The 22,240-nt window shown below is 45.1% G+C and overlaps 1 protein-coding gene across 3 annotated transcripts; it reads right to left on the bottom strand.

The window, feature by feature from the left end:
* Positions 1-1,578: 1,578 nt before the first annotated feature.
* Lias (lipoic acid synthetase) lies at positions 1,579-22,181 on the bottom strand. 3 transcript variants are annotated; one of them, XM_052734999.1, is made up of 11 exons: positions 22,029-22,177; positions 21,144-21,316; positions 18,591-18,684; positions 17,602-17,682; positions 15,489-15,645; positions 15,177-15,234; positions 13,126-13,254; positions 9,848-9,993; positions 8,280-8,350; positions 7,087-7,198; positions 1,579-1,962 (listed from the first exon to the last, which is right to left on the bottom strand). In XM_052734999.1, exons 1-11 carry the CDS (start codon positions 22,074-22,076, stop codon positions 1,904-1,906), a joined length of 1,128 nt encoding a protein of 375 aa, XP_052590959.1. In that variant the 5' UTR covers positions 22,077-22,177; the 3' UTR covers positions 1,579-1,903. The 3 variants fall into 3 exon arrangements, with proteins under 3 accessions (XP_052590959.1, XP_052590960.1, XP_052590961.1); XM_052735000.1 differs by lacking the exons at positions 7,087-7,198; positions 8,280-8,350 and having other exon boundaries at positions 22,029-22,178; XM_052735001.1 differs by lacking the exons at positions 15,177-15,234; positions 15,489-15,645; positions 18,591-18,684 and having other exon boundaries at positions 22,029-22,181.
* Between the last annotated feature and the right edge of the window lie 59 nt (positions 22,182-22,240).

Raw genomic sequence — 22,240 nt, 5'->3', positions numbered from 1 at the left:
AAGCTGTTTTTTGGTCTGGAGTCCAGGAGGAACAGAAGACTGCTTGGGACAGGTAAGGAGGTGTTTTATTTTTGGGATATAATCTAGCCTGGCCTCAAACTCAAGTGCTGGGGTTACAGGAATACTACTGGCCAGCTGGCATTGTAGGCCTGTAATTACAGCACTTAGGAGGCGGAGTCACATCAGGAGTTTGAGGTCATCATCTACTACACAGCCAGTTTGAGTCTAGCCTGGGCTGCATGAGATCCTGTCTCAACAAACAACAAAAATTATGCCCTACCACATCCAGTTTGGAAGGACCCAGGCTGGCCTTGAACTCACAGAAATCTTTCACCCGAGCACTGAGGTTCCAGGTGTGTGCCACCATGTTTTGTCCTGTGCGCACATTTATGTTCCCCCCTTATAAGGAACCCGTTACAATTAAGGCTAGCAAGAGGTGTGGGTAAGGGAAGCATAATTCAGTAGGACAGAGTAGGAAGGAGCCACTGGTGGTCCAGAGATTTCTGGACAGCATGGAGTGCATGGACATGTCATGACTGGAATGCTGGCTGATGTCCCTGGAAGAGCAAGTGTCCACCAGGACCACGGGCTCTACCCCAAGGGAAGTGTGAAACAGGAGCACCGACTGGGGGACAGCTGTAGGCCTAGCTTGAACAACCTCCAACCCTCTCCATTCCTAGACTCCACAGAATGGGAGGCAGGCTGGCATTTATACGTAGGCCATCTTAGCACAAGGGTTGAAAGAAAAGCAGGGCAGGAGATGAGGAAGTGCCATGGAGACAACCAGAGCAATGGACCCATCCCTCCCGATTTCAGATTTTTTTCTTTTAATATTCAGGTCCAGGCCTGGTGTGGTGGTGCTCGACTTTAATCCCAGCACTCAGGACGCAGAAACAGGTGGATCTCTGTGAGTTCAAGGCCAGCCTGGTCTACAAAGTGAGTTCCAGGACAGCCAGAGATACACAGAGAAACCCTGTCTCAAAAAACCACACACATACACATACACACACCATCACCAAGTCCAATATCCTCATGGGTGTTGAGCCGTCCACTGGAGCAGTGGTTCTCAACCTTTGGGCCAAGCCCCCCTTGGGAGTCACATATTCTCAGAAACCCTGCATATCTGATATTTACATTATGATTTGTAAAAGCAGAATTAGTTATGAAGTAGCAATGAAATAAATGTATGGTTGGTTGGAGGTACTGCAACATGAGGAATTGTATTAAAGGCTGGCAGCATTAGGAAGGTGGAGAGCCACTGTTCTAGAGCACTGGTCAACCTATGGAAGCCACACCCATTAAGAAAACTGACACCCAGCTGTCAGGAGCTGCTCAGCCCTTCCTAGCCTCACGCTGTGATGTTGACTGACTGGACCCTGCCTGTGTCACGGAGTCCATATGTGTGCAGATGTACATGTTCCTCTAACTCCAGGTCAGAAGACATCCTCCACAGGCGTGAGTACTACACACACACACACACACACACACACACACACACACACACACACACACACACGAGTAAGTAAAAAAAGAAATTTCATAATAGATAGGTTACTGTGATTTATAAGATCTTCTGAATGTTGTTAATATACTTTTAATTAACAGCAAACTGTTCAAAGATGTTCTATGATTACATCATGACAAACAATGACAAAGTGGCAAGAAGGCAAATGAATTATTAAATACGTGTAGCTTACAGACTTTTTTCTTCTTTTTTTTTTTTTCTTTTGAGATAGGGTCTTACTCAGATAGTTCAGAATGGCCTGAATGGAATTACAGCTATATGCTATTACTCCTGATCAGACATTTCAGACAGAACAGCCCTGGTGTACATGCTCAGGAATCCTGAAAGGCACCAACTGAAAGGAAACCTTAAAAGTCCTGTGATCCTGAAGGTCTTGGCTCAAGTTTCAGAAGCTTTTGTTTTTCTTTTAGCCACTAGATTTTTCAGGAAAAATTCACCTATTTGAGGAAAATAAGAATACATTAATGGCCGGGCGGTGGTGGCGCACGCCTTTAATCCCAGCACTCGGGAGGCAGAGCCAGGCGGATCTCTGTGAGTTCGAGGCCAGCCTGGACTACCAAGTGAGTTCCAGGAAAGGCGCAAAGCTACATAGAGAAACCCTGTCTCGAAAAACCAAAAAAAAAAAAAAAAAAAAAAAAAAAAAAAAGAATACATTAATATCATCCTGAAGTAAGCAGAATCCCCTCCCCCACATATAAAGAAGGGCTGTATTTCCTGGCATTTCCCTCCTCTCAGACCTCAAAGGCAGTATTTTTATCACCTATCCATATCTTTTGCATTTTCCCCTACTGTTTTGATTTAATTTAAATTTTTTTTTGAGATTATAAAACTTCCTTTCATCTCCCCATAACCCCATAACAGCATAGGCCTACTCAGGGACCAAAAAGAATTGCTCTCCACTATTATTCCTTCTAATACCCAAGTGTTATGCAAGGCCTCTGAACCTGTGGGTCGGCTTCTTCTGTTCACCCCACCGTGCGGGCTGACTACTCATTGCTACAAAGTGCTGCCGTTGGCACAGATCATTTCAGAGAGCAGCCTGTCTGTCCTCAGCCTGGATCTGATGTTTATAAAGCGGACCTCCTGCAGCTGAGCACGGGTCTGACGGAATCTCTCTCACTCATTCCCCTCCGGGGAAGCCAGAGCTCTAGTATGTAATGGGCTTTTGTCCCCACCGTGTGTCGAGTCTGAGCTCCACATTCCCTTTCAGCCCATTGGGCTGCACTTGGTTCAACACTGTGTCAGATGAGCTCAGTGCTTCCTGCTGCAGTGCAGTACTAGAGATTGACTTTATGAGGAGTCGGTCCGCCTCCTCTGTCATCTTACAGGTCCAATCAGATCGCAACCACCACGTCCAAACCCAATCACCAAGGCTCCCAAGTCTCTCGTCTGTATGGCTCAGTCCTTCACCAACATCACCACACTGAAATCCCTGATCTGAGTCCAATGCTCAACACACCAGAATTCCATCTTTTCGTAGTGACTTTAAAAACACTAAAAGATCCATAATTTGTTTCCTTATAAATATTAGAAGATTTCCTTTTAAATATTACTTTATGCTGGACATGGTTGTTCAAACCTTTAATCCCAGCACTTGGAGGCACAAACAGACCTGATCTACATGGTGAGTTCCAGGTCACAAGGACTATATAGTGAGACCCTGTCTCAAAAATTAAAAATAGCTGGGCAGTGGTGGCACATGCCTTTAATCCCAGCACTCAGGAGGCAGAGCCAGGCGGATCTCTGTGAGTTCGAGGTCAGCCTAGTCTACAGAGTGAGTTCCAGGACAGGCACCAAAACTACACGGAGAAACCCTGCCTCAATAAATAAATAAATAAATAAATAAATAAATAAATAAGTAAGTAAGTAAGTAAGTAAGTAAATAAGTAAATAAATAAATAAAACCGCCTGCCACACGCATTAGAAAAAAAGAAAATAAATGTTATTCTAGGGTACCTACTTCTAGAAACTGATACTTGTTCTGATACTTGTATGTATTTCAACTTGTTGGTCATTCTGCTTAATTCTCACTTGTAATTATATATCTTTAAGCCTTCACAGCCTGTTAGACAGTGCTGAACCAAATTCTTTTTTTTTTCCCCCAGAGCTGAGGACCAAACCCAGGGTCTGCGCTTGCTAGGCAAGCGCTCTACCACTGAGCTAAATCCCCAACCCCTGAACCAAATTCTTAGGCTTTTAAATAATTCTTTGAGAATCTCATACATGAATACAATGCATTTTGATCATATTTCCTTCCACCCTGACCCTTAACTTCTCCCACGTACCCTAACTTCATGTTACTACTGTTTTTTTAAATTTTTTTTTATTTTTTGGTTTTTTCAAGACAGGGTTTCTCTGTGTAACTTTGCGCCTTTCCTGGTACTCGCTTTGGAGACCAGGCTGGCCTCGAACTCACAGAGATCCACCTGCCTCTGCCTCCCGAGTGCTGGGATTAAAGGCGTGCGCCACCACCGCCCGGCTCATGTTACTACTTTTTAAAAAATAACCTAGAGTTCAAATTCTTGGCTTTTATAAGTAGGATAACTGTTCATGAAAATATCTTAAAATTTCCTTTCTTTTTTCCTATTTTGTTTTTTTTAAACAAGAGTCTCATGGAGCCCAGGCTGGCCTCAAACTCACCATGTAGCTGAGGGTGACCTGATACCCCCTCAAAGTGTTATAATTACAAGTGTGTACCACCATGCCCAGCTCACTGAAATTCCTTTACAGGGATACTGAGTATCACTGATATGTAAATGTTGATTTTTCTAAACAGAATTCTGTCTAACTTAAATATATCTATGACTTAGACCCCAGTATATACAGCAATCATTTAAATGACCACTAACATTGCATACATATCCCCAAACACCTAGCTTACCAATCCCAATTGCTGACCCCAACACTAGGGAAACATCTTCCTCCTCCATCTCCTTTCTTAGCTCCTAAATGCTAGCACTGCAGGCGTATACCACCAAGCCTGGCTCAAATGACTTTTTCCTACTGTCTTTCCTCTTATGCTGCTGAGAACTCATCCTTGGGCCTCATGCACGCTGGGCAAGAGCTCTACCCCTGAGTTACACTCCTAGCCCGAAATGACTTTTTAATCCTGTGGAAAATGTGCTGTGGGATGGTCTGTATGTCAAATGTGTTGCTGATTGGTCAATGAATAAATCACTGATTGGCCCGTGGCCAGGCAGGAAGTGTAGGCGGGACAAGGAGGAGAATAGAGCTGGGAAGTGGAAGGCTGAGTCGGGGAGACACTGCCAGCCGCCATCAGGACAAGGAAGATGTAAAGTACCGGTAAGCCACAAGCCACGTGGCAAGGTATAGATTAATAGAAATGGATTAATTTAAGCTGTAAGAACAGTTAACAAGAAGCCTGCCACGGCCATACAGTTTGAAACCAATATAAGTGTCTGTGTTTACTTGATCGGGTTTGAGCGGCTTGGGACTGGCGGGTGAGAGAGATTTGTCCTGACTGTGGGCCAGGCAGGAAAACTCTAGCAACAAATGGCGTCCAACGTGGTGGCAAGAGTTTCCACCTAAAAACTGAGAAAAAGGATTCTAAAACGGAGCTAAAAACAGCTTCCTAATTGTCTCTCTCAAATGAGTGACAGCTGCTGGTTTGAGCTACTGGCGGGTTGCTGGTGTGCGCGCTCGACCTGCAGTATGGCGGGAATGAGGCCTCTGCAAGTGGCACATTAAGCTACATTGTGGATTTAGCCTTTGCTAGTACAAAACAAAAGAGGTTTCTGGGCTACACGCTGCTTGGATAAAAGCATAGACCCACGATAGCTCCCAGAGCTGGTGGTAAAGTACCACCCAAGTTGGGAAGCTGAGGTGGGCGGAGCCAGCAGCCACAGCTGCTGCAGCTTAAAGCAATAGATTTACAATAAGACAGATTCAGATGTAATAGTTTAAAATGTGTGTAAAATATACATAGGCTTGAAAGAGACAAAAAAAGGTGATATATACAGTATAGAAACAAATACATGGTTTTAAAAAATAAAGTCTTTAAAGAGACAGTAAAATTAATATAAAAAATAAGCCACGTAGAGATGACTATTACACAGAGTGTCTGGATTGTGTTGTCTTTGGGATTCTTAACTACAGAGAGATATTTGATTGTAAAGGAAGCTGAGTTAAACCAGTATGTATATTTTAAAGATACTTTGACTTCAAAATTTGGATGTAAGGATATGTTGCTTTGGAAAAGAGTCTCTTTTGTTTCCATAGAAAGCAAGAGGCTATGGATTTGTTCCAGATTAAGACACATCAGGTTTGACCAGCCAAGACCACCTGAAAGGTCTCCGATGACACCATGGCCCAGATGATCCAACATCCAGAACCGTTTCAAGGCAACTGGCTCAGATGATACAGCCTCACGGACTACTCCATAATCCTAAAATTTTCTTTGTTTCCCCAGAAGATACAGCGCCCCCCTCCAGCAGGAAGTAGTAAGAGAAGCTACGCCCAAATTCCCAAATATACCAAGCTGACTTTGGAGATGTGTAAAGGTTAAAACCTTCCTTTTTAAGAAAAGAAAAGGGGAAGTGCTGTGGGATGGTCTGTATGTCAAATGTGTTGCTGATTGGTCAATGAATAAATCACTGATTGGCAGTGGCCAGGCAGGAAGTATAGGCAGGACTAACAGAGAGGAAAATTGAGAGAACAGGAAGCTGGGAGGGGAGAGACTGCCAGCCGCCATCAGGATAAGGAAGATGTAAAGTACCGGTAAGCCACAAGCCACATGGCAAGGTATAGATTAATAGAAATGGATTAATTTAAGCTGTAAGAACAGTTAACAAGAAGCCTGCCACGGCCATACAGTTTGTAACCAATATAAGTGTCTGTGTTTACTTGATCGGGTTTGAGCGGCTTGGGACTGGCGGGTGAGAGAGATTTGTTCTGTGGGCCAGGCAGAAAAACTCTAGCAACAAAAATGTTGTTATTTTTGTAGCCAGTTCAGTCAACGGACCAAAGCAAGAGCTAACTACCAAAGAAGAGACGCTCCATTAAGTTAGTAAAACCACTCAAATTCGATTAGGGAAAATGATCTGCCAGGTTTTTCTCTTTCATGTGAAGGGCCCTGGAAAACGCAGAGATTAGCTGTAAGAAGTGACGCTGTAGGGTTTCAGTGCTTACACTGATCTGGAACTGGCAGTGTGCAGATGCAGCCGGCACACTGTCGGCAAACTGTCGCATGAATACGCATTGTCCAGAGGACACAATCACACGCTCTGCACGCTCTGCTGTTTCTGGAAGATCTGCTACTGAAGCCACCCGTGCAGTAACTGACCATGCAAATGACTTCTGTTCTTGTCAAATGGCTGCAGCAGCAAGAGCAGCAAGCGATGTGTGCAAGACATCTGAGGCTGAGGAGTAGCTGCTTTAGTACGACCCTATCGAGCAAAGCTGTGATAGTCGTTCTGGGAAAGAGAATCTCTTTTTATTCCCAACAGATGACAACCACAGCTATTGTAATTGGTAGTTTGGTGGAACACAGCTGTGGGGAATTAATGGCCTAAAAAGACCTCCATCCCCAGCGCCAAACTCACCTGCTTTATATGAAGAGCGCACCAAAGGGCCACTTGCAGTATAATGAAAGCCAAGCTCATTTCCTACTTTTTCCCAGTATTTGAACTTCTCAGGAGTAACATATTCTTCAACCTTGATGGAAACAACCTCTTGAGAGCAGATTCCAGAATTCTAAGTAATTCTGACTCTAGATAGTCTACACCCGTGTATTCAGAATGGCTCATCATTTGCCCAGCCCCCTCCCTCTCTGGTCATTTACATGTTGTTGGACATGTATCTATCACAGCATAACCACAGGGGACTTAGAGAGAAGGGAACATCACTTTGTACTACAGTAGCTGTTCCAAAGGGGAAAGAAAATGAGAGTACAGAGCGATTTATATTTTTCTCTCATTAATTAAGAATCCTATAAGATTCTCCATGTGTGCATGAACATTTTTGTGGGTGCTCATGTACATGTGTACCGGCCAGAGACAACCTTGGAAGTCATTTCTCGGCATTTTCTACCGTCTTTTGCTACAGAGCCCTCAGTGGCCGGGAACTCTTAAGTAGGTTAGGCCGGCTGGCCATCGAGCCCCAGGAATCTACCTATTTCTGTCTCCCCTGTGCCGGGATTATAAGCACAGTCCACCATGTCTGGGTAAAAGAAAGCGTGGGTTCTGGGACTTGAACTCAGTCTTTAATGCCACTCCAAGTCCCTTATAAGATGTCTGAGGACCAGACAAATTCATCTTGTCTCTCATGTTTAGCACTGCCCCGGCACACGTTTTATTTTTGTCTGTCTGTCTGTCTGTCTGTCTGGTTGGCAGTACTAACAGTTGAACCTAGGCCCTCCCACATGCTAGGCAAGTGCTATTGGCACATGATAATACTCAGCACAATTTTCCTGAGTAAATAAACACTCCGTTAGAGAAACAGAAAGCTGCCTTCCTTTGTTTACTTCAGCTTAGTCTTCCAGGCAGTTCTAACCGAGTCGCAGGACCACCCAATGTCAGTAACACAACCTCCCACCTTTTCACTTTTTCTGTATGCTCACGTGACTTCAACAATTGGGTAGCAGTGAGTACCACTGCCACTGCTTTATGTGGGCAGGAAGATGGACATTTATATGTACACACGGGACATTATACTAAAAACCTAACCGTTTCTTACTTGTACCTGTGGACAATGGAGACTTACTAAGAAAAGAGCTGGCAACTCAAGACACCTGTACCTTAAGGTGGCGTTTCGTTGGCTGCATATACTGTCCCAGAGTTAGACAGTCCACGTCGGCTGCACGGAGCGCTGGAAGGGAAAAGCAGGGTTCCGCCAGCAGTGTTTCAGTTACAGCTATAGAGCTGAGCACAGGTTCGGGGGGTGGGGGGGTGGGGGGGGTGGGTTCTTCCACACTGCTGTAACTACATCACAGGCAATTCGGGACAGGGGAAAACCCATTCATTCAAAACCACTATGAGCCACCGATTCTGTGAGAATTGGAAACACAGGAATAATCACCACAGTAGTGTGACACTGGGAGAGAGAAAGAAATGCAAGGCTGGAGGTGGTGGCGCACGCCTTTAGTTTCAGCACTCGGCAGGCAGAGGCAGGTGGATCTCTGAGTTCGAGGCCAGCCTGGTCTACAGAGTGAGCTCCAGGACAGCCAGGGCTACACAGAGAAACAACAACAACAAACATAACAAACAAACAAACAACAATAGAGACAAATACACTTAAGTGCTGTCAAACAAAGGCTAAAACAGAGAGAGTGCTTTAGAGGGGAAGTCTGTCAGGCATAAAAGGTGAAGGGAGGTGACCCTTGAGAAGCCACGCCCAGGCCTGGCTGTACTGTATCCTTTCCTTTAGTCTATGTTATCCTTTACTTAAGTCTATGTTAATTCTTTTTTTTTTTTTTCCTTTTTGGTGGCTGAAGAACCATGGGTGCTGGAAACCGAACTCATATATTTGGCTGTGAGCCTAGCCTTTAACAGCTGAGCCAACTCTCCAGCCCTAAAATCTTTTTCTTAATAAGCTTCACCTCTGCCTTAAAAATAAAAAAGGTGGGAGCTGGAGAGATGGCTCAGAGGTTAAGAGCACCCACTGCTCTTCCAGAGGTCCTGAGTTCAATTCCCAGCACCCACATGGTGGCTCACAACCTTCTGTAATGAGATCTGGTGCCCTCTTCTGTGTACATAATAAATAAATAAATCTTAAAAAAAAAAAAAAAAAAAAACCAAAAATAAAAAAGGTGAAGGAACAATTATCCTAAAGTGAAAACATTCACACGAGCCGAACATACTGTCCTGGGCTCTGCCTTGGTGAGCAGATGTGTTCTCGGAGCGTGACCTGACCTGTGACATATCAGTCTTTCCTTTTCAGTTATACTTGGTAGGCAAGCGCTCTACTAAAGCTAAAGCCACAGCCTTCAGAATCCCACCCACTAGTACTTGGCACCTAACTGGCTCTCAAAACCATCCAATGACAGAATGAAATCCCGTCCTCATTGACTAGGCGAGGACAAGGAGGGCTAAAAATCCCATCGTAACCACCATGCACGCCATTCCATGATGCTCAAGGAAAACTTATTTCCCTGTGCATGCTGCTATTTGCGACCACGTCCTTTCTTTTGTTCTGGACACAGAAGCCGGAACGCTCCCACTGGCCTCCACCTCAGCTCCAGACACTTTGTTCCTACTGTCACCTGCGCTCAGGCTATGGAGGAAGCAGACATTTAACAGGCTCTTTAAAGTGGAGTTCCTGCTACCATGGAAATGGGAAGGGGTGTCTGGTTTTCAGCTTCTTTACCTTTCATCGTGGCGTGGACTTGCTCATCCGTCTCACCCAGGCCCAGCATTATTGATGTTTTGGAAACAATGTCAGGCTGAACTTTCTTGACATGTTTCAATACACGAAGAGACTGGTCAAAATTGGCCCGGGGATCACGAACTTTCCTGGAAAACGGGGCAGCTCTCAGTGACGAAACAAGTTCAACCAAATACATTGTTATGTAAGCTGGAAGATCAGAAAGCACATTCTAGAACAGTGTTCTCAACCTTTCACAGAGGTAGCCTAAGATCACTGGAAAACACTGATATTTAGTTATGATTCCTAACAGTAGCAAAATAACAGTTGTGAAGTAGAGTAACAATAACTTTATGGTTGGGGTCACTACAGCATGAGGAGCTGTATTAAAGGGTCGCAGCACTGGGAAGGTTGGGAACCACTGCTCTAGAATACATGACCCACAGTTAGTGAGCATCTGTGTCAATGTACATATGTGCACAGAGGCAATTAATGCAGGAGAGAAAATGAGGCCTCACTGGCTTCCTAGATCTGTCAACTTTTCAGGCCTCTCAAGCCTGGGATAGAGAAAACCAGACTAGAAGTCACTCGGTTTATACACTGAAAAATTAGGATTCTGAAACTCAAAATTATAATGACGTCCAGCGAGAACAGAGACTGGACAGAAGACAGACAAACCCCACTCTGAGGACAAAACCTACCCGACTGCACATTTCTGGGGTTGAAACTTTTATGTGCATGTCTTTCCTGCAGGTTGGACTGCCCTCTAGTGGCAAGTAAGAACACCGCAGGCTCGGAGGAAAAGCATTCTGGGATTTCGACTGGAAATGTTTCAGAAGTGAAACCAGGGAGACTGGCACCCACTGCTGGTGGGATCCCCACAGGCTGGGTGGCGACCCTCCCACAAAGCCCAAACCACCAAGGCTTAAATGGGAAGAAAGGGAAAGGGCTAAGGGAGGGTCAGCACTCAGCTGAATTCTAATGCAGCCTTGCGCTCGGTAGTTTTGCTTTGTTTTGTTTTAATTGAAATAAGAGGCAAGGGGTTGAAGAGATGGCCCAGTAGTTAGAACTGACTGCTATTCCAGGGGACTCAGGTTCAATTCCCAGCACCCACAAGGGGCTAACAACTGTGTACCTCCAGTCCCAGGGGACTGACACCCTCTTCTGACCTTCCAGGGCACTGCGCGCGCGCGCGCGCACACATACACACACACACACACACACACACACACACACACACACACACACACACACACACACACAGTGCACAGGTAACACACCCATGTAAAAGGAAAAAACAAACAAAACAGTAAGTTATCCTCTGACTTGTACACGAGTGTTTGTGTATATACATACACATACATGCGCGCGCACACACGCACACACACACACACACACACACACACACACACGTAAGTTTAAGAGGAGCAGTTAAAAAAAAAACCTCCATACAATTGACAGTACAGAAAGCCAACACTGTGTTGACACTCATGCCAGCCGTGTTGGTCTTGAAGTTGCAGCCCTCAGCCTCAGCCTCCCGTGTGCTGACTGGGATGAGAGCTGTGTGCCACCGCACTTCAAACATTCGTTAGAGCTGCTTGCTAGCTAGTTCCCGCCTTCCACCACGTGGGCTCCAGGAGTTGGACTCATGTCATTGGGCTTAGCAAGGGCACCTTCATTCCAGCCATCTGGCCAGTCCCCAGTCACTTTTCACAAGTATTCCTCCACTGGCCTCAAACTATGCTCTGCAGTGGTTACAATGCAGGAGCAATGTGCGTGGTACCACTCCCTGTAACTTCTTGTAGGTCTGTGACACAGAACAGTGGGATGTGACGAACAAAACCACAGCCAAAGACCTGAGGAGCTAAATGAAAATATTCATCTGTCTGCAGCTAAGACGCTTCTCACTTTTCTCAAATCTGAATATACTCGTTATGTGGAATAAGTGTCCTTCAAAATTTCTAACTACTGCCGGGCGGTGGTGGCGCACGCCTTTAATCCCAGCACTCGGGAGGCAGAGCCAGGCGGATCTCTGTGAGTTCGAGGCCAGCCTGGGCTACTGAGCGAGTTCCAGGAAAGGCACCAAAACTATATGGAAAAACCCTGTCTTGAAAAACCAAAAAAAAAAAAAAAAATTCTAACTACTAAAGTTAGTAGGAAGAATAAAACTTAGTGTCTACTCTCTTGTGTGTGAGTCTATGTGTGGGGTGTCTTTGGGTTTTTGTTTGAGACAGAGTCTCACTACGTAGTCCTGGCTGGCCTCAAACTTGCGGAGATCACTTGCTTCTGTCTCCTGTGTGCCGGGATTAAAGGTGTGCACTATTACTTTTGGCTTTTCTTATTTTTTTTTAAGAAAGGGTGTAGCCCAGGCTTGTTCCTAAACTTTCGATCTTCTGCCTCAGCTTTGTAAATATTAGAATTACAGGGCAGTATCATCACCAACGGCCATCCTGTCTACTTTTGAAGAGATTTAAAACAGTGTTGTTTTTGATACATCATTTTTTCTTGAGAAGTATTCTCTTGGGAAAAAAAAAATCACAATTCAGTGCATCTGCAATGATACCACCTTAGAACACAGTAAAGATGTTCATTGTATGTCATTAAAACATCGTCAAACACAGCTGGGAGGTGGTGGCGCACACCTTTAGTTCCAACACTCAGGAGGTAGAGGCAGGGGGATCTCGATGAGTTCCAGGCCAGCCTGGTCTACAGAGCGAGTTCCAGGATAGCCAGGGCTACACCAAGAAACCCTGTCTTGAAAAACAAAATCAAACAAACAACCCTGGATGACACTATCAGTTCCTAGCACATTAGCACATGAATTTACAGGTATAACATAACACTAAAATGTCGGGAACTGACATTACTGGCCAGAAACATCATGGGTGATGTTTGCACATTTTCAAAGACACTTTCCTTTTTAATTATGTGTATGTGTGTATGCCTATGTGTGGGTGTGTGCACAAGAGTGCAGTTGCCAGCGGAGCCCAGAGGCATCGGTCACCCCGGACAATGTGAGCACCAGGAACTGAACTCTAGCTCTCTGTGAGAGCGCTCGGGTTCTTCTTCACCACTGACCATCTTTCTAGGCCTTGCTCACTCACTTTGGTGGCTGTCTTTTCTGATGCTTGTATTAACTCATGAAGAAAGGACAGAAGAGAAGAGCAAGAGAGGAGGGGGAGGCAGGGGAGGGGAGGAAGGGGCTGCTTTGTGCAGCCCGCTGCCCAGTCCCCCTGCAAGTGAGACCCACGGCACGCTGGGGCCTGTTAACGTGCAATCACCTCTGTAGTTCTGGAACGGTTTCTACGTTATGTGCGTACACATCTAATCCCGACAGAGCGACCTTCTCTACTGCTCTCAGATCTCCTCGGAAGTCAGGGGTGAGGCACTCCACGAGGATTTGGGGATTCCTAGAAGGACAAAAGATGAGCAATGAACTGAAGGAGAGGATCGACAGGACTGTTGTCTAAACAGTGGTGACCACTGACCCAGGGAGCACGTCAGCAGCCCCTGACCCCTGCTAAGGCAGGCCTATGTGAGCAACCGTCCGAAAACCCTCAGCATGGTAAACTGTACATCATGACCAGACCGTCTACCTGCAGCAGCCATCAGTAGACTCCGGCTTAAACCTAACAGGAGTAGGTGATTAAAAACGTAAAATTGATTAAAGAAACCAAAATATAAGACATAAGTAATATTATTATTATTTTACCGTTTAGAAAACAAAGTGGGGTATTTCTTCTGTGAACGCCAATGCCATCTGCTTCAACTTGGATTTCTTCTGTAATTAATCAAACCCTACGTTCCTCACCTCCTCTAGGCAAATATCTCACCAGTGCTAGGAGCTTTAAAAGCTGTTTCTAGGCTTGCTGAGTCATACGGCTTGTTTTTAAATGAAGTACCATGCGAACACTAACCTTCCTGTTTCTATCTGTCCTGTCTATCTAATGAAGCACTGTAGTGTGAACTAGGTCACAGAGCTGTTCGCAAACCCGAAGGAAGGCACAGCACAGCTCTTCCCTGAGAACAGGCAGGAAGGCTCCCACTCGTTCCCTTGGGAACATAAGATGCTGAAAGATCTTAGTGTGTAACTCTGAAACTGGCTTTTGAACAGTTGCCCCTGAGATCCATTAGTGGCTAGAAAGAAACTGTGTGAGCTGCAATAGTTTTGGAACTGTTAACAAACAGAAAAGCTGGGGAATCCGTGGGAAAGCATTTGTTGTTAGGATAGACATCACAAAAGCACCGAGCTCTAGAATCATTTGGCTCCTTCTGTTTTTAGAGACAGAGTCTTCCTATGCAGCCCTGGCTGGCCTGGAGTTCATCATGTACACCAGGCTGGCCTCAAATTCACAGAGACCCCTGTCTCTGCTCTTGAACACTGGGATTAAAGGCATGTGCCACTAATCTGGTGAATTTTGCTCCTTTTTAATCCTTTTGGAATTAATAGGATTAAAACTTTTTTTAAAAAATGTAGATTACGAGCCGGGCAGTGGTGGCGCACGCCTTTAATCCCAGCACTCGGGAGGCAGAGCCAGGCGGATCTCTGTGAGTTCGAGGCCAGCCTGGGCTACCAAGTGAGTTCCAGGAAAAGGCACAAAGCTACACAGAGAAACCCTGTCTCGAAAAACCAAAAAAAAAAAAAAAAAAAAGGTAGATTACCAGTAAAATTGGCAGGACAGATGGATATGAATGAAAACTGTATTGAGATGTATTTTACAAGGTTGTGCTTACCTCATTTCGGTTTTTTATTTTTCTTAAAGATCTGTTTATTTTCACTTTATGTGTGTTTTGCCTGTGTGTAAGTATGCCTGTGCATTGAGTATGTGCCTAGTGCCCACAGAGGCCAGAAGTGGGTGCTGGCTCCCCTGTGGAGTTAGGATGGTGTCAGCCACCGTGTGAGCTGGGAACTGAACCTGGGTCTTCTGCAAGAACAGGAAATGTTCTTAACTGTTCAATTCTATGTGTGTGTGAAGGGAGGGGGCAGGCATCAAACCTCAGGCATGCTAGGCAAGTATTGTACCACAAAGCTGTATCCTCAACCACAATCCACTCTTAAATGGGAACTTATTAGAAACTCAGGGCTGGGCTGGTTGTGCTGGCCCACCTTCAATCCCAGCATTTGGGAGGCAGAGTCGGGTAGTTCTCTGTGGGTTCAAGGCCAGCCTGGTTTATATAGTGAGTTTCAGGACAGCCAGGGCTGCACAGACTCTGTCTCAAAAAAAGAAAGAAAGGAAGGAAGGAGGGAAGGAGGGGGAAAAAAGATAGACCTCAGAATGAATTTGCATGTGTCTAAAAGACTCTTAACTCACACAACATTGTCAACAGGTACCTTTCTTTCAAGCATACCACGGTCTTGGCAATGTGCTCAGCTCCCCCGTCAGGCACATCTAGAAAGAAAAGAAGTTATTGTTTGGGCTGGAGAGATGGCTCAGAGGTTAAGAGCACCGACTGCTCTTCCAGAGGTCCTGAGTTCAATTCCCAGCACCCACATGGTGGCTCATAACCATCTGTAATGAGATCTGGCACCCTCTTCTGTGTACATAATAAATAAATAAATCTTAAAAAAAAAAAAGAAGTTATTGGTTATTGTTCAAGCTATGCCACACTTAGCTGGAGCATGGCACAATGGCACACTACTCACCATCTCGATCCACCGACGTCAGGACAACATAATCCAGACCCCACTCTGCAATTGCTTTGGCCGTATTGTAGGGCTCATTGGCGTCCAACGGAGGGGGATTTCTTGCAGTCTTCACAGAACAAAATCTGCAACCTCTTGTACAAGTGTCCCCCATCAACTGGAACAGAGACGTTACAACTTAAATCAGATGACCCTTAGGAATACAATGCCAAAAACAAATGGCAAAGAACATCAACAGAATGATTCTGTTTAGAAGGAATCTGAAACATTCCAAATTAAATAGTAGATGATTAAGGAATTCAAATTTATGTGGGAAAAGAAATTGATACACTCAAGTAAGTGTTAAGGAAACTGGAGGGGACATAGGATTAGGAGGGAAGATTTAAATTTTAAATTTTATCATTTAAGGGGCCAGCGAGAAGGCTCACTTGCCAAGCAAGTACAGTGACCTGAGTTTGATTCCCAGAGCCCATGTAAAGACGGCAAGGAGAGTGCCGGGCGGTGGTGGCGCACGCCTTTAATCCCAGCACTCGGGAGGCAGAGCCAGGCGGATCTCTGTGAGTTCGAGGCCAGCCTGGTCTCCAAAGCGAGTTCCAGGAAAGGCGCAAAGCTACACAGAGAAACCCTGTCTCGAAAAAAACCAAAAAAAAAAAAAAAAAAAAAAGACGGCAAGGAGAGCAGACTCCCAAGTTGTCCTTTGACTTCTATACACACCTCCACATACACACAATCCACCACCACCACCATCATCATCACCACCATAATAATAATAAATAAAATTTCAACTTAAAGCCAAGTGCCTATAACCCTAGCACTTGAGAAGTTGAGGCAGGAAGATCATGAGTTCAAGGTTAGCCTGGGCCCCACAGTGAGACTCTGTCTCAAAATTTAAAATGGGAGATGGCTCAGTGCCTAAGAGGATTTGCTGTTCTTCAGAGGACCCAAGTTCGGCTCCCAGCACCCACACCGAGTGGACCAATGGCTCTGCACTCTACATGCACCTGCACTCACACTCAGGTATACATACCCACAGAGACACACACACAAGAATGACTGAACATCAAATAAAGCATACAAAAAATGGGAGCCAGGCATGGTGGCACACACCTTTAACCCCAGCTTTGGGAGGCAAAGGCAGACAGATCTCTGTGAGTTTGAGGCCAGCCTGGTCTACAGAGAGAAACCTTGTCTTGAACAGAGAGAAACAAATAAATAAAATAATGGGATCCCAATGTAGAGTCTGTGAGAGGCTAAAGTTCTGCTCTAAATGAGGTGTCAGGATGTCTGTTGTATTGTCGTCATCCCCCCCCACCCCCCCACCCCCCCACCCCCCGCTTTTTTTTTTTTTTGAGACAGGGTTTCTCTGTGTAGTTTTGCACCTTTCCTGGAACTCACTTGGTAGTCCAGGCTGGCCTCGAACTCACAGAGATCCTCCTGCCTCTGCCTCCCGAGTGCTGGGATTAAAGGCGTGCGCCACCACCGCCCGGCTGTATTGTCATTCTTTACAACTTACTCAATAATCAACAAGTACCATTTAAAAATATTCTCTTTTAATGATATTTTTCTGTGTGTGTGTGTGTGTGTGTGTGTGTGTGTGTGTGTGTGTGTGTGAACACAAGGACGTCAGAGGATAACTTGCAGGAGCTGTTTTTTTCTGTCCACTATGTGGGTCCTGTGGGTTGAACTCAGGTCACTAGGCTTGACGGCAGGTGACTCTGCCCACTGAGCCACCTGGCTGGGCCCCAGATACATTCAGTGGGAAGACGAATGTGCAGATCTGAATAGAGTGAAACTGGAAATACCGCTTATTCTTGTTATGGAAATAGTGTACAACAGTTAAATAATTACGAAGAATATTTCCAAACATTAGTGCAACACACACCCTAAGGGACCAAAGTGTTAATTATCAGATACACGGAAGAACCAATAACAGATTAATTCAGAAGGGTGAAATCACAACAGGTGACCGGATTCTGTCACTTTTTTCTTTGTAATTTTCATAAATTCATAGGCAATAAGAATTTCACTGGGTGTTCACAGTGCACATCTTTAGGAGGAGGACATAAAATGTCCCCATTACATGGCTGAGCTGTAGAGACTGAGCTGGCCTTACCATGATCGTGGCTGTGGCCGTGGCATACTCTCCACCTCCCCAACACTCTCCAATGTTGGGACATCGGGCTTCCTCACAGACCTGTGGAAAGGGAAACAATGCATCAGGCTGAAAAGACTGCCCACCATCAATGAAGTACATGGGTTTTCAGCTTAAAGATTATTTTTAGTATCGGTTTGTATGTTTGGGTGTTTTGCCTGCATCTATGTCTGTGCACACGCATGCAGAGTGTCAAAGAGTCCAGCAGAGTGTCAGATCCCCAAAAATGGAGTTAGATATGGTTGTGAGCTGCCATGTGGGTCCTAGGAATTGAACCTGGGTCCTCTGGAAGAGTAAGCAGCCTATGGTCTTAACCACTGAGCCATCCCTCCAGGCCAGCATTAGGTAATTTAAACTGCCCATTGTTTCCAATGTATTTCAGAAGAAATATAATCACTGTTTCTTTTGCAGGAAAACATCAAGGGCAGCTAGGGACTAAACTGCTCTCACACACTATGCAGGCGCTAGGTTATACTCTCAGCCCCTAAATGTCTATGTTCTTATTTGTTTGTTTGTGTTTTCTGAGACAGGGTTTCTCTGTGCAGCCCTGCCATCCCAGAAGTCACTCTGTAGCCCAGGCTGGCCTCTGACTCACAGAGATCCACTTGCCTCTGCCTCCTGAGTGCTGGAGGCACCGCCCAGCTCTATGTACACTTTTACTGCTGTAGCTACACTTTACTTTTCATCTTTACCCGCTCTCCTTGCTAATGTTTATATATTCATTCATCATTTCTTTCTGGTCTGGTCTGGCACCACTTATCTTATAATCCAAGCACCTGGGAAGCTAAGACAGGAGAATCACAAGTTTGAGACCAATTGGGCCTATATAGTGAGCTCCAGGCCAGCCTATGCTAAATAATGAGACCATATCTCAGAAGCTTTTTGTTGTAAGTATGGAGAAACAGCACAGCCCTGGGGTAAATCAGAGAGGAAACACACTGGCCACTTACTGTGTGGAGATTTAAATTCCGCAACGTGGTTTTCAGTTTATTGTAATTTTTACCCATGGGTATCTCTGTCTTTAACCATGGAGGTAGTCTTAACCTAGGGAAAGCCAAAAAGAACTGTCCATTACCAACCTTTGGAAGACACAGAGCTTAGCTCCAGCAGTTCCCTAGTACAGCCTTTCCGTATTCCTGGACTAACTCAATTCCATCCCAGGAATAAGAACAAAGACTCAAACTCAGGTCTGCTCAAGCTGCTTTAGGAAACACTGATAATGGAGTCTAAGGGGGTGCTATGCTTATAGCCACCTTATGCACAGGTGCGTTGTTACACTATTCTAATTAAAGGACGGACACGTCTTTGAGGGTGTCCTTCCCTATGCATACTACTGTACCAGGCTTTCTCTTTTGGGCCACCAACCAGCTTCCAAATCATGACACAGAGACTTATTATTACTTGTGAATGCTTGGCCTTATCTTAGCTCTTATTTAATCTGTTTCTCTTTATCTCTGTTTTGCCTCGGGGCTTTCGACCTTTCTTTCCGTCTGTAGACCTTACTTTCACTACTTCTCACGTCTAGCTGGCAGCTGCCTGACTTCTAGCCCGGGGCGTGCCCCTCTCTTCCTTGTCCTCTCCTCCTCTCTTCTCTCCTGAGGCTAGATTCCCTCCTACCCGTTCTCTCTGTCCACCAGCCCCTCCTACTCCTCTCCAGCTTAGCGGCTGGCCGTCAGCTTTTTGGGGTTTTTTTTTTTTTTGGTTTTTCGAGACAGGGTTTCTCTGTAGCTTTGCGCCTTTCCTGGATCTCGCTCTGTAGACCAGGCTGGCCTTGAACTCACAGAGATCCGCCTGGCTCTGCCTCCCGAGTGCTGGGATTAAAGGCGAGCGCCACCACCGCCGGCCCGGCCGTCCGTCCGGCCGTCAGCTTTTTACTAGATCAATTTTAGGTACCTTAGGCAGGCAAGGGGAAACTAATGTAACACATCTTTACAACATTAACAAAGGCAGCAGAAACAAATGTAACACATCTTTGCCCAGTTAAAATAACATTCCACAACATCCTACAAATTATTACAGTAACTCCAAACAAGGCATGAGCCCAACTGCACACTATCTACCCTGCATTCTAGGTTCTAGTCATTAAGAAAGGGACGGGGTTGGGGATTTAGCTCAGTGGTAGAGTGCTTGCCTAGTCAAGCACAAGGCCCTGGGTTCGGTTCTCAGCTTTGGAAAATTAAAGAAATAAATAAAATAATAAATAAAAAAGAAAGGGACATAACTTCCTAGTTGTGGTGGTTCATGTCTGTGATGCTAGAATTTAAACCATGGAGGTAGGAGGATGGGGAGTTCAAGGTCAAATTTAACTACATAGTGAGTTCAAGGCCAGCCCAGGCTACATAAACCAGAAAATGACAAACTGAAAACAACAACAAAAAAAGATAGATCTAAAATCTAGAACGAGACTGTATCCTTGTTTTCCCCTTGAATATATTCACTTGTGGTCTAGAAGTTGTTTGATAAGTATTTTTGAAAACGACCTTGTTCACCCAACCCTCACCATACTTCTCTTACTATTTCTGTTTATTGTGGTGATAGGAATCGAACCCTGAGCCTTCTGCATGCAAAGCAATCTTTTCATCACTAAAACAATAAAGATGGAGTAACCGTAGGCTCTACGTAAACTTTCTCAGAAAAGGAACAAGTTAGGGCCAGGCATGGTGGCGATGGCTTTTAATCCCAGCACTTGGGTTGCAAAGGCAGGCGGATCTCTGTGAGTTCAAGGCCAGCCTGGCCTACATAGTGATTTCCAGGTCAGCCAGGGCTCCACAGTGAGACCCGGTCTCAAAAAAAAAAAAAGAATAAGTTAGATAATCAATGTCCAATAACAATTAAAATTATATAAAGGTATAAGTCAATAAGTAAGACAGCTAGTGGTGGCACACGACTTTTATCCCAGTCCTTGGGAGGCAGAGAGGCAGGGGAATCTCTGAGTTCGAGGCCAGCCTGGTTTACAGAGTGAATTCCAGAACAGTCAGGAGTATACAAGAAACCCTGTTTTGAAAAACAAAATAAAATAAATCAATAATTACCAAGAGGAAAACTTTTCCAATTAGATGCTGGGTATAAAATGGGAGATCATGCCGGGCGGTGGTGACGCACGCCTTTAATCCCAGCACTCGGGAGGCAGAGCCAGGCAGATCTCTGTGAGTTCGAGGCCAGCCTGGACTACCAAGTGAGTCCCAGGAAAGGCGCAAAGCTACACAGAGAAACCCTGTCTCGAAAAACCAAAAAAAAAAAAAAAAAAAAAAAAAAATAGGAGATCATAATATAAAATGGTCAGGTCATTTTAGGAAGGATAAAGAAAAATGGCCAAAGGGTACAGAAAAAATAAAATGATTCTAATAGCTTTGCTCACTTATCCTGTTTAGATTTGTTATCACTTCTAGTAACTTTGGGTAAGTTTAACGTGTCTGAAATTTAAAATCTACTACAGGGCTTGATTAAAAACTGCACAAACTCCAAGAGTGGGATACTAAAATGATATCTTCACATTCTATTACCTTTCTCCTTTCTGGCGCTTTAAGTTGCCTTTATATTCATCCCAGGTGCTCTTGTCCGCAAGATCACCAGATACAAAATCTTGAAGGTCTGGTCCAGTCTGTAAAAATTCCTTTTTTTTATCGGGCAAAGAACTTAATGCTCTAACCGGGCTGTATAAACATCTTCCCAATACCTACAGAAAAGGTTCATTACAACATTCATTCAGTAGACTCTGCAATTATTTAGTTTTAACCCATTATAATACCAAAGCCAAAGAACTGATTCAGAAGTCATGTAAAAGGATTTAAGAGCTGAAGCTATTTAGATGACTCTTAAAAAGACTCAAAGTGAAAGAACTGCTAGACACGGTGGCTCGAACCTGTAATCCAGCACTCAGAGGCAGAGGGAGGAGAATTCAGGCCAGCTACAGAGATCCTGGTGCATCCCCTGCCCCCACGGAAGGAGGAGGGGTGTGGGGTACGATAGAGTAAGAGTTAACTGCTAAATATAGATTCGAAAACCTTAGGAACTGACTTAACGTGTCACATTTTCATGTTCCTTTTTTTTTTTTTTTTTTTTTTTTCTGAGACAAGGTTTCCCTGTGTAGCCCTGGCTGTCCTGGATCTCGCTCGTAGCCCAGGTTGCTCTCGAACTCACAGAGATCCACCTGCCTCTGTCTCCCGGGTGCTGGGATTAAAAGGCGTGCGCGCCGCCACCACCACCGCCCGGAAAGTCTTAGGCCGGGCACTAAAAGTACGTGGTCAACAAGTTTAAACTGCAATCACTAAGATACGCCACGGCTGTGAACGTTTTATTCCCGAGTCAGGGAGTTTGAAAAAAAGGATATCTGGGAAGAGTTCCCTAGGGCGGGACTTGGGATAAGCAACAGCCTTCCTGCAGCTCACCCAGGACCCCAGGCTGCGGGCCGCATCCCCGCAGCGTAGAGAAGACATCCCCTCTTCAGGTCTTAGAAAGGTCCAGGGCTCCAGGGAACCAGCAGCACGCCCTGCACAGGACGCGTCTGGGGAAAAAAAAAAAAACAACCCGTCGCTTGGCTGATGACGACAACACGTCATCGCCAACCCCTGCGCGGGTCGACCTCTTCGGCGATGGACTC

Source organism: Peromyscus californicus, unplaced genomic scaffold (assembly GCF_007827085.1).
Source record: "Peromyscus californicus insignis strain IS unplaced genomic scaffold, ASM782708v3 Scaffold_13__1_contigs__length_99412109, whole genome shotgun sequence".
In the NCBI taxonomy this organism is placed as follows: domain Eukaryota; kingdom Metazoa; phylum Chordata; class Mammalia; order Rodentia; family Cricetidae; genus Peromyscus; species Peromyscus californicus.
This window is presented reverse-complemented; position numbering and strand designations above follow the sequence as displayed.